The sequence below is a fragment of the Trachymyrmex cornetzi genome, unplaced genomic scaffold (assembly GCF_001594075.2).
Source record: "Trachymyrmex cornetzi isolate Tcor2-1 unplaced genomic scaffold, Tcor1.1 scaffold279, whole genome shotgun sequence".
NCBI lineage: Eukaryota > Metazoa > Arthropoda > Insecta > Hymenoptera > Formicidae > Trachymyrmex > Trachymyrmex cornetzi.
In genome coordinates this window covers 100,145-117,236 of record NW_017297471.1, presented here as the reverse complement: position 1 = coordinate 117,236, position 17,092 = coordinate 100,145, and the positions used below count along the sequence as shown (strand labels likewise).

Below are 17,092 nucleotides of genomic sequence, written 5' to 3'. Positions count from 1 at the left end.
GTTGTGCATCTGGTGGGATCAGAGAGGTGTTATATATTATGAGCTGCTCAAACCGTCCGAAACCATCACTGGCGATCGTTATCGACTACAACTGATACGTTTAAACCAAGCTTTGAAAGAAAAACGACCGGAATGAGACAATAGGCACAACAAGCTGATTCTGTTATATGACAACGCTATAGGCCACACGTTGCAAAACCGGTACAGAAGGAGTAAAGTGGGAAATTCTGCCCCACCCGCCGTATTCACCGGATATTACTCCTTCAGATTTCCATTTGTTCCGATCCATACAGTCGGCCCTTTCTGGAGAACGATTCAATTCTTATGAAGATATCAAAAAATGGCTTGATGAATGGATCGCTTCAAAAGAACCAGATTTTTTCATTCGAGGAATCCGTTTATTACCGGAAAAGTGGGAGAAAGTTGTCGCTTCCGAAGGAGCATACTTTGAATAAACTCACTTATATAGATTTAAATAAACACATCATTTTCTTTTCAAAAAGGGCGGAAACTTATTCCCATACCCAATATATGCAATTAATTATCTTGTAAAAAATCATCAATTTACTTATGGTAAGTCTTATGAAAAAAACATAAAAAATTTTGAAAAGAAAAACACTGGATATTAACATCCAATTTTCAATATTTTTTTCGAAATTTTTAATGTTTTCTTCCGTAAGGTAATGTATCAACATAACTGCAGTTAATAAATTATTGTGATTATAGAATTATTCCCTTTTTTTTATACACGTAATAAATAATGCTTTTACCTATAAAAAGCATAATAAAAAATGACGGCTTTTTGATTGTTATTAAATATGTTGCCGCAAAATAAAATTTGATATACAATAAAATTTAAAAAACAAAAAATATAATGATGTCTTAGCTTATTTACACACTTTTATTAAATAGCTATCTTAATTGCTTCACATATACATATATCGCGATCGATAAAACTCATTAAATTCGTAAATCTCTATAAACTTTTATTTAATTCTAAAGAAATTCTAAGGGCGCCATTAAAGCGGTCTAAAGCGAAACGTCATAAAAATGAAATAAACAAAGAATTACATCTATGGCAATAAAATAATTATTCGGCATCATTGAGTAATGAAGGCAATTGCCAATTCTGTGATGTTGTTTCAAATAAGAAACATCATTTTATTGCCATTAATTATATAAAACCTTATACTTCTTTTACAAGAGCATGGTGGTCCACTTTTGCTCTACTTCGTAGAAATAAATCTATCTAATATTATAAAACATTAATATAAAAATTTAAAACTTTAAAACATTCTTTCAGATTGTAGACATAAAATATTTCCTGAATATAAAAAGTAATAAAAATATAACTTTAAATACGAAGCGCCACTACGGTCTGAATGTTAAGATGTTGAACTATTATATATATTCATTTAAATGAATTAATTTCAGAAATTATAAAAATATACTATAAATAATAAAAGGGCATAGAATTAAAATTCATGTTTAAGTTGCAAATATGAACGTATCATGTCACATTATGTTATCTGGTGTGTTCAAGAACGGTTGCTTTCACAAATGCAAAATGGTTTAAATATTATAAAATGTAATCACAAAAGGATATTTAATACATCACTGATTTTTTATATTCATCTGACAAGATACGTTCGTATTTGCAACTTAAATATGAATTTCAAAAAATTGAACAATTTACACTTTTTACATAGAACGACATGATTATGCTCACGATGTCATGAGATGTTATTATTAATTTATTCGTTTTTTGGAGGTTTTACAAATGCAACCGTTATTTAAGACATTAGATTATTTACTCTTCTTATATTAATGACAAGATTGTTCTTGAGTTATTAGGATATGTTACAATTAATTCTTTTTGATAATATTATGCTAGCGACATTAGGATAAGTTATAATTATTTTTATTATATATTTTTTAAGATTTTACTAATGTGACCGGTTTTTTATGATAAAGTTGTTTTGCATTGAAAATGACCCGATCGGAGTCGAAACGTTTGTGATATTATATTTTTTGTAATTAAACATGTTTGTTATAACAATGATTCTATGCCCTTTTATTATTTATAGTGTTTTATACATATTGAACCTTGCGATTATTTAATATAAAAATATAATTTTTCTTAAAACGCTTAAAAAATATTTTTAGCAGAAATTGTCTTTAGCAAAAATTTTAAACAATTTATTTTTTCATGTCATAAATTAAATTTCTTTTTTTTTTTTTCATTTATTTTTAAGATCTTAATCCATATCATAAAGTATAAGCTTAAAGAAATGCTACATGTAATTTCTATAATAAATTAAGAGAATTCTCTAAATAATATCAAAGTTTGAAAGAAATTTATATTACTTTCGGATAAAGAAACTTATAATTTAAAACAAAAATTACTCAAAGTATTATTCAGAAAATATCCTCCTTTGCAAATTGAATATAAATTTTAATCTCACGTGTGTAAATAAAACAGATATTTTTCTTTCACAGCAAGAACATTTAACAATTTAAATTATACACAATAACAACTTTCTCATTATTTCATTTTTTGGATGAGTACTCTTAAAGCCGTTTCTACTAATTTAGATTACCTTTAATCTCGGTTCATCTTACTCATCATCTTTTTTTAATTAGAAAAAATAAAGAGTATAAGTTGAATCGAGATTAAAATTAATCTATAATTGGTGGAAACAAGCATCAATAAGAATAACTTGCTATTCAGATGTCATATATTATTCAACTCGACAGGCTGGTTAGAAAAGAAATGTGTTAGACAACAGAAACGTTTTCTGAAAGCTGCCAGCTTCAGTATAAGCAAACTGAATCGTGCAGAATCGAGCGGGCAATGTGCAGGAAGGAAATAAGAGAGAAGTTTTCAGGTCAGGTTAAAAAGCTCTCTCGGTTATTGGCCTGAGGTTATATGTGTAAGGCTCCGTCAATCTTTATTGTGCTCAACGTTGCGACAAGCCATTGAGAGCGGCACTGAATAAACGAAGAAAATTACTAGCTTCTGGAAATAGGACTGAATTTTTATGTACCGGCGAAATAATTAAGTTTGTAGAGAATAACGCAAGTCAAATAAATCCTGGCTTTATTGAAATGTGTTTCTTATATAAAAGAAAAGAACTTATAAGTATGTGTAGAATTTTTGATGTATGAATTTTCTATATAAATGCATGAGATAAATCCCCTATCAACTTTGTTTTCTTTTTCTCTGACGAAGTCGGTAATACTGATACTTTGAAAATTTAGTTTCGATATATTTGACTCTATCTGAATAATATATATTATGTTTAAAAATCAATTTTTAAACTTGTATACATCTTAAAGAAAGACCCTGTATTTTTATTATAGCATAATCATTTAGTATCGTTTACTTTTTATAAAAAATAATATTATACATTATTTATTATTCATATTTAATTTATCAAACAGAGTATCTTTTAATTTTTCATACGAACTTTAACAATATGTGCAATAAGCTAAGAAAAAAACGTTATATAAATATATGTCCTAAAATGCTTTATTAAAAAGTTATAAAAAAATATGAAATCTGCAAGAAACAATTTCACCTTAGTTTATACATGCCCATATAATTGAACTGACGCTGACAAACTGTTTCTCGAATAGCATATGGATTTTGATATGATTGTACATGACTGTTGTGAAAATTGAAAACGCCGTTTCTCGTAAACATACACATGTCAGTCCATTACATCGATGTCAAACTTGTACTGACATGGCTGAACGGCACTTTAAAATGAAACCTTCTTGTTAGAAATGAAAAATTGTTTCTTGCAGATTTCATATTTTTGCTATAACTTTTTATAATAAAACATTTTAGAACCTATGTTTATGTAACACTTTTTTCTTACTCAACTCAAAAAAGGTTGTTAAAATTTGTATGGAAAATTAGTGTCCTGTACAACGGTAAAGAATATTAATTAACAAAGTTAATTATCGAAAGCAAAGTTTCTAATTAATATACTTTAACCCTATAATTGTATAGAGTTAGATATCATGTATGCTTTAGCAAGGTTGGAGATACTTTCCGATAACTTGCATTTCCAAGCTCAACTCTAATTTTGTTAAAATCGAAATTTCCTATATGTTGAGGTCGATAATTCAACTGCAATTTTCGTACCAAACACGTACATCAAGTATGCAAAGCACGCGAAGCCACAATTTCGTTTCATCACTGTAATTTTAGAAGCATTTCCTATTAAAATACAATTCACTCCAGCTAGTGATTTAAAATTATTACAAGTTTCCATTATCAAAAAAGATATTCTAATTTTGACATACTAACTTTAGAATATTAAAATCCTTATGTTAACAGCCTTAATATCGAGTTGGAAATTGTATGTTAATATTATAACAGAAAAGTGTCAGATATTGAAAGAAACTAGAGTCTGCATCTCGACACAAACTTGAAAATAAAATTTCGTCCCATTTTTGGTTATTTTAACCATTTATCCCCTTTTACATTTTGAAATTTTTCAAATACCCCCCTCTCTCTCTCTCAGCCCGATATAAGCCCTTTTATAAATCATCTCTATGCTTTGCCGCATCGAAATTTGCGAAAATATCTCTCGTACGCAAGCACTTCTACGTATCTCCTCGTAGGATCGTTTATTTCCTATAAGGCAGCAATGTATCATGTCGAGGTAGGACGGTTATGTCGGACGAGCCGGCCTTAATCTTACATGTGCCACGCTCCTCCTTCACGTTAATTTAGATATTTCTCATCGTCATCGTCCGGTTTATTCCCATCGCGCTTTCTCGTTTTCTTCTCCCACTTCTTCTATTTCTTGCTCTCTCGCACAGAATGAGAGGAGAGCGCAAATGATCCCCCTCGAGGGCATTTACGTATCGTCCATACCTTAATCATGAGCGCCTCAAATGGCCAGTATAACGACTCACTTTAGTCATATTTAACATTTTAACCGACAGTCGCAAAGGACATACATAAGGAATCATACGTACAATAGAAATTTCAATGTGAGGAATATATATATAATTATACCTCTTGCAACATACATATAAACATCTTTATTATATTACATTATATTTTATTTATATATTTTTTTTTTGCATTGTCGCAGTTCGACGTTTAGGGTTCTACACAATATAACATTTATTTTAAAGACCTATCAAAATTATTCAAATCTGTATCTAATTAAACTTTAAGATACTCTTTTAGCGAAACCGTTCTTTTCGGTTACACGGAGAGAATTTATCTCTTAGAATTTAGCCTGAAAATCATGATAATAGTGGGACAACATAGTATTTCAAAGAATTGTATATAAGTTTCTTTAATTTACTAATATGTGTCATAATAAGATATGTAATATATTTTATTAATTTTACTAAAGGGTATAGTAAAATTTCAACATTTTAAAATATGTTACGCAGTTTATGATTCTTTATTATTTTAAAAGAATAGATGATAAGTAGTCATGAATATATAAAATAGCTTATACAATTTTTACCAAACAGCATGATATTTTTAATCTGATTTAGTCGCTTATAATTTTACCATGTAACATAGTAATTGATCGACTTTATGTAACATAGTAATTAATCGATATTTATCGGTTATTTTCGTTGTCGAGTGTGTCTCTATAGCTACGCTAGAACTTACTTCAAAACATTTTACAATAATCTGCATTATAATTTTTACTACATCATTTATAAAAAGTCTCTTGTGTATTTCAAAAAATCTATCGTTACTGATAATATTTCATTATTGTCAAGTTGTCCCAAGTTTATTACCAAACATGATGAAATTTGTAATGAATTTTACGGTAAAAAATAATGAAAAATTCTCTCCGTGTATGACTAAATAGATTTATAAGGTATTAACTTCTTTCTTCTTTAATAATCTCTTCCAAGAGTAAAATCCCTAGTTCTTCATGCTCGTGCGCATAAAGACGGCAACTTAAGAGGCATGACCGTACAATAAGGGCGCTTGCATATTACGGTGATTAGTGTCACTATCCTCATATCAAGTCGCTTTACGAGTCTATTAAAGCGACCGGTTTCTAAGGAGTAATAGTATCGCCGCGTCGCCGCCGTCGAACTTATTTTAATAATGCTATTAAGTCACGTACCCATTTAGTTGAAACCATTTCTAAATACGCACTCTAAATACGTATCTCTCATTTCGTATTTTGCATCGTCAAAAGATTTTCGTCGAAACCGACGAGCCTCGGATCCCCGGGCGATTATGCGCCGTTTCCTTTCGAACGACGCAGAAACAGGTTTTCACAAAAGTGCGAAAGACGATGGCTGGGCCAGCCGCTATCAAAATCCATAAAAATGGAACCAATTTGCGTTTATATCCCGATACTCGTGTACTGCCTTTCGGCACGGTTCGCGAGCGGAGTAAATGAAGATAAGAAAATATACATTCCTGTACAGCACTTTCTTTGCAGGATGCCACTTCTTGAATTCAACACATTCCGATCGTTACAAAACTTCTGAGATTCTAATTGTTAATTTATAAAATTCTCAGGTTCTTTTTAAAGATAAAATGCAACATATGTTATGTCGGAAATTTGCAGGAAAAGGTTTGTCGAGTAGAGATTTCAATTTTTTATGAATACTAATGTGTTTACTTCAGAAATTGCGCCAGTTATAAATATTATATATATATATATATATATATATATATATATGTATAGAAATATACTAAATAATACATATTTTAAAGATATTTGTGTATACAACAATATCTTTACGATAGACTTATACATTTCCTATAAACGAACGATTAATCACCGGAACACCGCGATTATGACAGTATTCATAGTGGATTCTTATGTTTAAGAGTGTCTTAAGTACAATCTTACAATGTCATAAAACCGTCATAAAATTGAATTAACATCTTAAAACTTTACTTAAAACGGTCTTATAATAAGAATGGACTATAAATACCGGCTTATATGTGTATCTTACAAGTTTATCCGAATATTGAAATTAACGGTACGAAATTTCAAATTAATCCTTAGTACCTAATAGCTAGGTACGATTAGATATAAAAATCGACTACTTTCATTCGTATCCTTGCGCATTTATTTTCTTTGAAATACTATAAGAGCACCTGATTAAATAATGATCTTTACTCTTTCTTTTTTTTTATTGCATTTTACAAATACTTTCTAAAGGTGTTAAATATAATACGAATTATATGCTGGTTTCTACCAACGTAGATTAACTTTAGTCTCGGTTAACTTAATTTTCATCTTTTTAAAAATTCTTAGGCCCAATTCCATCAATGTAACATTAACTTTAACTTCTCTTAAGGGGATGCTAAACCGATTACCCAACTTAATCAAGGTCGATAGTACAGACTCTTTTAATTCCAAATTCGATAATAGTGGTGATCATCTTTGATTTAGTTTTTACATTATATTATATAATATATATCATTCTGTCTTACTCAAACACATACATCTGTTCTTATCTAACATATGCCAGCACCATCTATCGCAAGACCGCGCAACTATTGCTACACGGAATTTCGGCTCTGTTGACAGTCCCAGTCTTCGCAAAACACCTGTATACACGTATTTTCTATTCGGTGGAAATATTTCTTTTCTAGACTTTCAATCTTAGACTTTCTACAAACTCGGTATCGTTGGTTTCAATAATGTGACCTCAGCTGCACGCTTATTTTCAAGATATGGACTCTAAAACTCTTATATCAAGCAAATATATATCTGAGGTGACAGCTGTACGAGCCAAAAGTAGGTAAGTGAATTTTTAACGAATCTGAAATTTTTTTTCGATTTTCTCAGGAAATCCAGTGCAGCTGAGGTCCTATATTTGTGCGTACTTTAATTTAAGCAATAGTACTTTTGCAATCCGTATATCCAATACAGAGATTTTTCACCGGATGGAAATGTGGTAAAGCAGGAGGCTTTAGCATCGCTTTAAATAATTTTTAACTAAAAAACGTGCAAACGAAAAATCGACTTGTCTCGGAATGTGATGAATAGACATCGGATTATATGCATAATCAAAGTGTTAAAATATGCATGCAAATATGTATTAAAAAAGACCAAAATATGCATAAAATATGCACTATTAAAAAAGAAACGACTTAATTTAAGATATATATTTTATTACTTTAATGTCAAATTGAACTAACCCAAATCAAATTATCTTTTTGAATTAAACAAATTACAGTAAAATATTGGAAAAATCAACGAAACATAAGCGTTTATAACTTAAGATGTCACAGACCAATCAGAGGGCCGCATTAGCGTCTTAGACATTATTTAAGACGGCTTGAAATAAGAACCGACTATGAATACCGGCCATCGTTTCCAAATTGCGCGTTTTACGCGCCTATTTCAAATTACCGTATTTGTAAAAATTTTGGCGTTTTATACAAAAATATGCACTTTCGATAAAAAAATTATTATTATATGCAAAATGCTGCGAACAGCCCATTATATGCATTTTGCATATGCAAATATGCAAATGCGTATAATCCGATGTCTAGTGATGAACAATCAAACTATAAAAAGTGAATTTTTTCAAAAATTGGGGGGGCCAACTTCACATAGTTCGTCGCATTTGGGTCTGAACTGTATGAAGAGAACATCCAAATATATTTCGAGATAGTTGATTATTCGATAATTACAGGTATAGTTCGCGGTTAGAAAATCGAGTCGAATATCCCGACGTGTTCGAGCCTCACACTCTACGCATATCTGGCATCGCGCACATAATCGCACGCCCCCGACATCCACTCTCAGGGCCGTAGAACCCATCCGGCCGGTTTCCTGCAGGCCGCAGGGGCCCAACGGCAACGGAGGGATGGGTTTTAAAGGGGCCGCGGCAAAGAGCGGAGCCTCGGCAGGCCTCGGCTCGCGTGTGCTCTGACGCGGAAAGCCGGTTAGTCGGTCTCAATCCGTCGTGGCGTTCGCATTAAGCCAGTGCGTACTCCGAATCGCATGTTCCGAACCGGCAAACTGACGACAGTGACGACGCGACACGGGACCGGAAGAAGGCCGCGCCGATTCATCACCCTGACTCGCGTCTGTTCCGGCGGCACGGCGTCCGACACGAAACGCCGAACAAAAGATTCCTTTGTTTTTCGGTGTACCTTCGGTTGTCGTACATTTAGTGTTTTGGTGCACGTGGCTGCTGCGGTTCGCGCACGAATTCGGTATATCCGGACCTGCGCACAGAAGGTACGTTAATCTCGTTTTCATTGCTAATCCCATGACGGCGCACGCGTCCTCGTGCGATTGGAGTCACCCGCGCTTTCATTGAAAAAATACTTAAAATATTAACAACCGAGAATTGGTTAATTAATGAGATTTTAATTTCTCAATATATGCGAGATGATACAATAGATAGTGACAATTAGGAATCTTGATACATTTTTCGTAAACATTGAAATTTTCTCGGAAAAAACCGAAAAGTTATTTAACAAAATATACAGTGAAAAAGGGCCTTTGAGCTCTTTATCTCGTTTGAAATAGTTTTATATAAAGCAGAAAATTATTGCAAAGTATTTTTATCAGACAACGCATATTTCTCATTTATATAAAAAGAGTATATGAAAAGTTTATATGAAAAAAGAAAACTCTCTAAGAGTGAAAAATCCTCTCTCCTTATTAAATTTGAATTTATTATGGAATTGTAGAACTTTTTTTCTCTTATTTTATTCTTATGTTCATTTCTAATGTAGATTAACTTTAATCTCTCTTATTCTTCATCTTTTTCTAATTTTTAAGACTTCTAATTCTTAAAAGAAGATAAGTAAGTTGAACCCAGATTAAAGTTAATCTACATTGAAAACATTGATAGAAGTCGTTTTTAGAGATTAAAATTCTCGAGATGTTTACATATCTTGGATGCAAACAAATTATCGTCATTAATCTTTCTACATGTCTTTAAAACAATTATTATTAAATTTATGAAACTGAAATGTTCGTGATTTCGCAGAACGTTTACTCCATAAAATCTCCTGCATATGCATAGAGTGTAATGCTATGCTTGAGCTATTCACCGGATAAACGATATTGCGCTTATTAGTAATGTCTACATATTTTACATATATTTTAACCGTCGGCAACAATTATATCGTTGCTCATAAAACAAAATGGTTCGTTAAGCAAGACTCGCTATTATTTGATCAAATAAGCGGCCTTGAGTTGCGCAAGAATGCTATTGCACGCTCTCTTTTCCTATATCGAAGGAATATTTTCTATTAAGTATTCACATACTTTATCTTTGAATTTTTTACATTTGTGACAATTGTACAAGTATTTTAGAATTTCTTTCTATCTTGGAAATAATTTTGCTTTAGTTCTTTTTATTTAAAAAAAATTACTTTTAATAAAAGTTTTGTTTATAAAAGTTCTTAAAAAATATTTCGTAATAAAGCAATTGAGAATTTCTTAATTTATATAGTTTGTATAATGTAATTTTAATAAAGTCATTCGTAATATTTTGTAAGTGCAGATTTTTGTATTAATTTACATCAAATAAGTTACGTTTTTCAAAATTTTGACTTAAATTTTTGTTGTACCTAAGTCAATTTGTTACATTAAACTAAGAAATGTTTGAATATTACTGATCTGTCAATAGCGTTATTGCGAAATCCTGCCATTGATGTTTTGATAAAATGTATGCTGTGTAGGCACTCTAGTAAATTACAGTCCTGTACTCAAACCGGCAGCTGCGTTAACCGAACAAGCGGCTCGCAATTGTAGAACACATATGTCAAAGTCATAGGGACAGAGTGCTGATTCAATCTGGGTATCTTTTTAGAAAACTCGAACGATGATTTGTATAAGTCATTTCGTCACGTTCTAGATCGATCCTCGCATGTAACGCACTTCATCCTTTTGTAAAAGCAAGTATCCGATTTTTCTCATCTTATGACAAGCATCGCATAAATAATTTTTCTATTAATTTGTACAACATATTAAATACACATTAAATAGACATGATATATTAGCGATATTAAATACCTATAATCAGGATTGGGTAGTGCCATGTTAAAAAGCTAAAAGTTAAGTTAAAAAGTTGAAAAGTTAAATAATTTTAACTTAACTTAGTTACATTTTAGACTCTTAACTTTTTAACTTTATTTAGTTACATTTTATCGATAACTATTAACTTTTTATTTAAATTTTTTGAAGTTAAGTCTCAGAAACTTCATTTAGAACATACTCTATATTTTACTTAAAAGTTTTGTTTGTATATGTTATTTACAATATATATTGATTTCAATCTAGCAATAACCGTATATTTTAATGTATCTAGTTTTTGATAGATTGAAATCTATATATATATAACAGTATATATGAACAAAAAGTTTAAATAAAATATAGAGTATATTCTAAATGAAGTATATGTTTGTCATTTCCGTTATTTGTACGGCTCTTAAATCATAAAATAGAAAAAAATTTAACTTTTAATTTTTCAATTACTTTTTTTTATTAACTTAACTTTTAATTCAATTAATTTCATTATACATTAATTTGTATCTTAACTAAGTTAAATTTTCAAGGTTGTTAACTTTAACTTAACTTAGTTCAAAGAAAAAATTAACTTACCCAACCCTGCCTATAATAGGATACACAAAAAGAGGAGAGAGAGTAGAGAGAGAGAGAGAGAGAGAGAGAGAGAGAGAGAGAGAATTCAATAATAAATCCAAATACCCCTATTAATAATGACATTGTAGCATAAATTACACTTTCGCGTTTCTTGATCGCTAAATATATAATAGAAGCTAATCGCTTTACGACTAATAAATCCTATTTAAGGATAAGTAAGTATAAATCTGTAACTCTATTTGTATACATTATTGGATGTAGTCATTTTATATTCTTATCGAAATTCAAACATGCCTAATTGACGTGATCCTAAGTAAGTTTTGTTTATGGATCAAATATGAAACCTAACAATAGTTTCCATTTTCATTACTATCAACAATAGAGTCATTATGAAAAAAATATAGTAGGATCGCAGCCCCTTTCTCCCATTCACCACTAAATTTAGATTAACCTAATTCACTGTGCGAATATTCCCAAGCGCACTTAAGTTCCGCAAGAAAAAAATAGAAAGAGAGGGGTACAAGAAAAAGAAGAAGAAATAGCCAACGAGAAGGCTACCTACCTACCGTTAATCTGTACGTTAATGCGGCTCAGTATACGAGCATAAGTCTCGCGTCATGCGAGATGCAAATGCGACTCATAGCATCGGTGCGAAGAATTTTTTGTTGCTGAGCGATTCTTCTCGTCATGTTTCCCCGCATGAATCGCGCGATGTCGAATCAGATGATGCATTAATTTGATTAATTAATTAGCACGTTCGTCTTCATAAAGCAGAGAATGAATAGAAAAGTGTACAGACACAAGAAGGCATAATATGATGAGACTCGCTTTAATGAGCAAAAATCGACCACAACAATGGCAATGTTTCATGCATGAGTTTTTTTAAGAGGATATAAAAATACTTTATGGATATTTTAATTTTCAGAATTAAGATATATGTATATATAACAGTAATTAAAAATGAGTTAATTAATTTAATAATTCATACACTGAGAGAAAAACGTAATAAATTTTAATAAATATTTGTGTGAATAGTGCCAGTTGAATATTCGTTAAATGTACTTATTTGATATTATTAATTTGATTTAACTATTATTATTTTTTATTTAGCACATATGTATTTTCTGTAAATAAATGTTATGTTAGTACTATTCACACAAACAATTACTTATTAAAATTTAGTATATTTTTCTCTCAGTATACATACACAATTGTAATAATATCAATTATTTATGTAAATTATATTAAATATTGAAACGTAAAATCTTACTGTAGACGAGAATATCATTAGACTTAATTATTTTCAAGTCCAACGGTTTGACTATCTTATTTGATTTCGTCGAAGTGACAGATATCGTTGGAATAGGGATAGATGGTCGTTAGCTGACAACGTGACAAGACATACGAGCATTTGCGAACGCACAATCCATTATAGAAGATAAGATGATTATTAAATAATTACCGTTAAGAAAAATTGTGGAACGAGCTTTCTTCTATAATCAATCCCTTACATTTACATTATTGTACATATCAACACATTGTTATAATATAAATTAACTGTCATTTTTTATATTGCAATAATTTTAACTGTAACATTGTATAATTATGAATAAACATAAAAATTTTGGGAAAAAACAATAGCATTAGAGAAAACATTGATTTGGTCGATTTAAAAAAGACACTAATGCAATAAATATTACCGAATTTAATCGCTCAAACTTTACAAATATCTAATACTATTATACATATATTTCAATACGTTATTTGATAACTCAAATCATGTATACGCATGGCTTCTAAAAGCTATTCTTTTATTTCTTAATGTTATCTTAATTAATTTATCTATTTACTCTAAGATTGTGTAAAATAAAATGATATCATGTTTATTCAGATGACATTTACTTTATTATTGGATTACTATAGGGTAAACTCGGGTATGATGGCCATAGTTTTTTAAAATGCAAAAAACATATATTTATTCTTGTTACTTTTTAACAATATTTGGGATATTACTTTCACTGAAGCTCAAAGTAACAAATACTATCGAAATTAAAGAGAAAATACTTAACAGAACTTTAATTTTATCAAAATATTACAAAGTATGCATTGTTCATCTTATCTGATTTTTAGGGAAAAGATGGCCATGGTATTAAGAAAGATAGCCATAGTATTTATAAATAAATAGTGAAAATAAAAGTATTAAATATAGGTCACATTGCAATTTACGTACCTTTATTGTGTATGTAATGTTGATTATGGCAGCTTAACTGTAATTTATTAGACATTATAACAGTTTTTAGCAGACACGTGTAAAACTTTGCAGATAGTCGAAAGAAAAAATATTAGATAATATTTATAATATTGTTATTTTGAACAGTGTATTCATATGAACTACTGTAAATATTAATTATCTTTAAGAATGACTACAAAAATGCACTATTTATCAATTATTGAAGAAATTATGGCCTATGGCCATCTTTTCCGTATGGCCATAATATCCTAGTTTTCCCTACAAATTTTATTATCCATTAAATTTTTATTACATTTTTATCTTGATATATATCAGTCGCAGGCACTAATTAACGGATAAATTATAGTGAATTACATTCTTAAAAATGTATAGATATATATTATTTTCACATTTAAATTAATCTATTTTTTACAAGACTATAATGAACTAGCGTAACCCTTGCAGGCAAAACCGGCAGATTATGACCAGTTTCCAACAAGGTTCCAACAAGTTAAAACGCAACACATCTAATCCACGGCTCACATCTAATTCTGCGATCTCTGTCTCACAAACGCACGATCTTCTCTGAATCTGTAAGGCAATAAGTATCCAAAAGTAACGATTAACAATGGAAGAAACACCCCCAAGCAACGAGAGCACTTTATATGGAAGATTTCGTCGCAGTTGCCGCAACCGGGAGTCTTATGACACGCTCGCGGAATTGGCGGCTGAATTACGACGTGCCTATATGGTGAAAGGGCTACAGGCTCAGCTTGATGAGAAACAGACTCACAAATATGCCGAGCTCGTGCGAAAACGCGAGGTCGCCGACTTGATCCGTCAAGAACAACAGGAAGTGTTGGAGGAGGATCTCCAGTGCCGGTCGGAGATGCTGCAGAAATCGAAGGAATACCGACGGCAACTGGACCAGCAGTTGACACGAAAGGAGGAACAAAAAAGAGTCATTGTGGAGGAGGCTCGCGAGTACAGGAAGTTCTTGGAAGAAGTGGACCGAGAGCAAGAGGAGCAGGAGCGCACGAAGACGGTGGAGAAGAAATGCGAGCTTGTAGAGAGGACGAGACAAGAGAGACTGATCCTCGAGGAAATAAGGGAGACCCGTCGACAGGAGGAGCTCGAAGCAGAGGAGAAAAAGCGACTGAAAGATCTAGAGTACTTGAAGGAGATAGAGGAGAGATCGAAGGAGATGAGCAGACTCCGACAGGAGCAGTTAGAAAGGCGCGAGCGTGTCCTGCTGGAAACAACTAGGATACTGCTGGACGCTCAAGCTCAAAAACGAGAGAGAGAAGAGCGACTGATTGATCTCGTAGCGGAGGAGATCAGGTGCGAGCTTGTAATCAGGGAGATGGAGGAGACGATGCGTAGGAAAAAGATGCAGCAAGAACTGGCAGCTAGTTTACGGGAACAGATAGTCTTCACGGAACAGTGCAGGCTGCGTTTCGTTGAGGAGGATAGAGCATGGTCCGAGGAAGTCATGAGGAAGATTATGGAAGATGAGAAGATGGCAAGGTGCACGGCCGAGGCGAAAAGAAGGATGAAAGTACAGTACCGGAAGGACCTGGAGAGTTTGATTGAACACCGCCGCAGGATTCGCGAGGAGGAGATTGCTAGGATTGAGGAAATCGCTAAAGAGCAACAGAGATTGGAACTACTTGAGGCGGAACGTGCGAAGGAGGAGAGAAAACGTTTGTTGATGATGCATGCAGCTAACATTGCAAACTTCGTGAATAGAGCGACTCTTACGTCTGAGGAACAAGAGATTCTTGACAAATTAACGAAGAAAAATCAAGACACTAAAAATATCGATAATGAAAACGTGAAAGATTGAACGAGATGATAAAGCCGTCATTAAGTTGGAAAATATCATCTCCAGATAGTAGTGTCGGCGAGAAAGTCGTTGAGAAGGTAGAGAAGATAATAACGAAAAAAATATTGTACTATCCACGGAAATAGTCAATCGGGACTCATCGCAGTATTTGCAGTAACTAGAACTTGTAGGACGGTTAATAAAGAGAAAGAAGCTAAGGTCGACGAAGAGAATAACATTAAAGTGAAAAAGGAAATGCAATGTTATATAAGTAGAAAAAGAATTGGAAAAAGGTAGCGATCAAAAAGATAAAAACTAAATGAAATACCGAGTCGAAAATACCGTGATCGAAAAAAACCTAAACGCCGACAGTAATATTAATGTTAAAATTAAAGAAAAAATACATTTCTTCTTTCTTCAACTTCACGTGTCTATTAATATAAAAAGAAAAATTCACAGAACATTAAATTAGCTTCATTATTTGCTTTTGAAAAACTTCATCGACTGTTTTGTTAATACTTTCCGAAAAATAAATAAAAAATTAATAAAGATTGGCGATCAATTGCACATGTATGTATTTGCGTTTAATAAAAAATTGATTATTGGGATGGAGTCCTGGTTTATTTATGTACCGTTAGACTATGCGATGTCAAGAACCGTTAAAATAGTCGATCAAATTAACGAGATATGAATGAGACTTATGGAGACAGTTCTATATTTTGAAAAAGATAGAATCAGAGGAAAAGAACGTTAGGAAAAAGCCAATTGAAAAAAAAAATCATCTCCAAGAGTGGACTTAAAAATAGTACACAGTAAAGAAATAAAAGTCATTTAAAATAGATATACACAAAGGACTTCTCAGAAATAATATTTATTAAAAAGATTGAACTTTATCGAAAATAAATTCGCATAGTATTAATATTAAAATAATGATTTTGGGGTTTTGCGGCAAATTATTTTTAATTAATAATAAATATTAAAGTATTATATAGGTAGCTATAATTATAATGTGTAAAATTTTAAGTTAAAGATATCATCATTAAACTAATTTTTTTAATTTTTAGATTTAACAAATTTACAATTAGAAAAGAAAAAAAAACAAAATTTTGCACATATTCAGTTTTCAAGAGAAATAGCAATTTTTGACGGAAATATATCTAAAAATTGTATTTTGGTGAGAATGATAGGCAACGGTCGAAAGGAGCGGAAACTATTTTGTTGAACAGGATGGAGTATCTCGTAAGAAGGTCACGAAGGAAACCGCAAAAGACGGGAGAAAAAACCGGAAATTGTGACGGAAGTTAAAAAATCAACAGACGTTCAATGCCATAGATCTTGCGCATGTATTCAAGTTAACTATGTCGCAAGACATATCCGCTAAATCCAGTTTGTTAAAACAAAATTGGTGAAAGTAGAGCATCAAAAAATGTGTAAATACGAAAC

General features: G+C 31.6%; 2 protein-coding genes across 2 annotated transcripts in view; one reads left to right on the top strand and one right to left on the bottom strand.

Moving 5' to 3' along the window:
• LOC108762172 (uncharacterized) overlaps positions 1 to 17,092 on the bottom strand; it is a 136,926-nt gene that overhangs the window by 100,185 nt on the left and 19,649 nt on the right. The gene's annotated exons all lie outside the window — the stretch shown is intronic.
• Positions 8,962 to 15,934, top strand: LOC108762174 (trichohyalin). The gene is made up of 2 exons (XM_018509065.1): positions 8,962 to 9,215; positions 14,290 to 15,934. The coding sequence occupies exon 2, from the start codon at positions 14,453 to 14,455 to the stop codon at positions 15,668 to 15,670; it is 1,218 nt and encodes a 405-aa protein (XP_018364567.1). The 5' UTR covers positions 8,962 to 9,215; positions 14,290 to 14,452; the 3' UTR covers positions 15,671 to 15,934.

Bases quoted from the DNA above. Each gene is read 5' to 3' on its own strand.
- LOC108762174 (XM_018509065.1), top strand. From the start codon at position 14,453: ATGGAAGAAACACCCCCAAGCAACGAGAGCACTTTATATGGAAGATTT.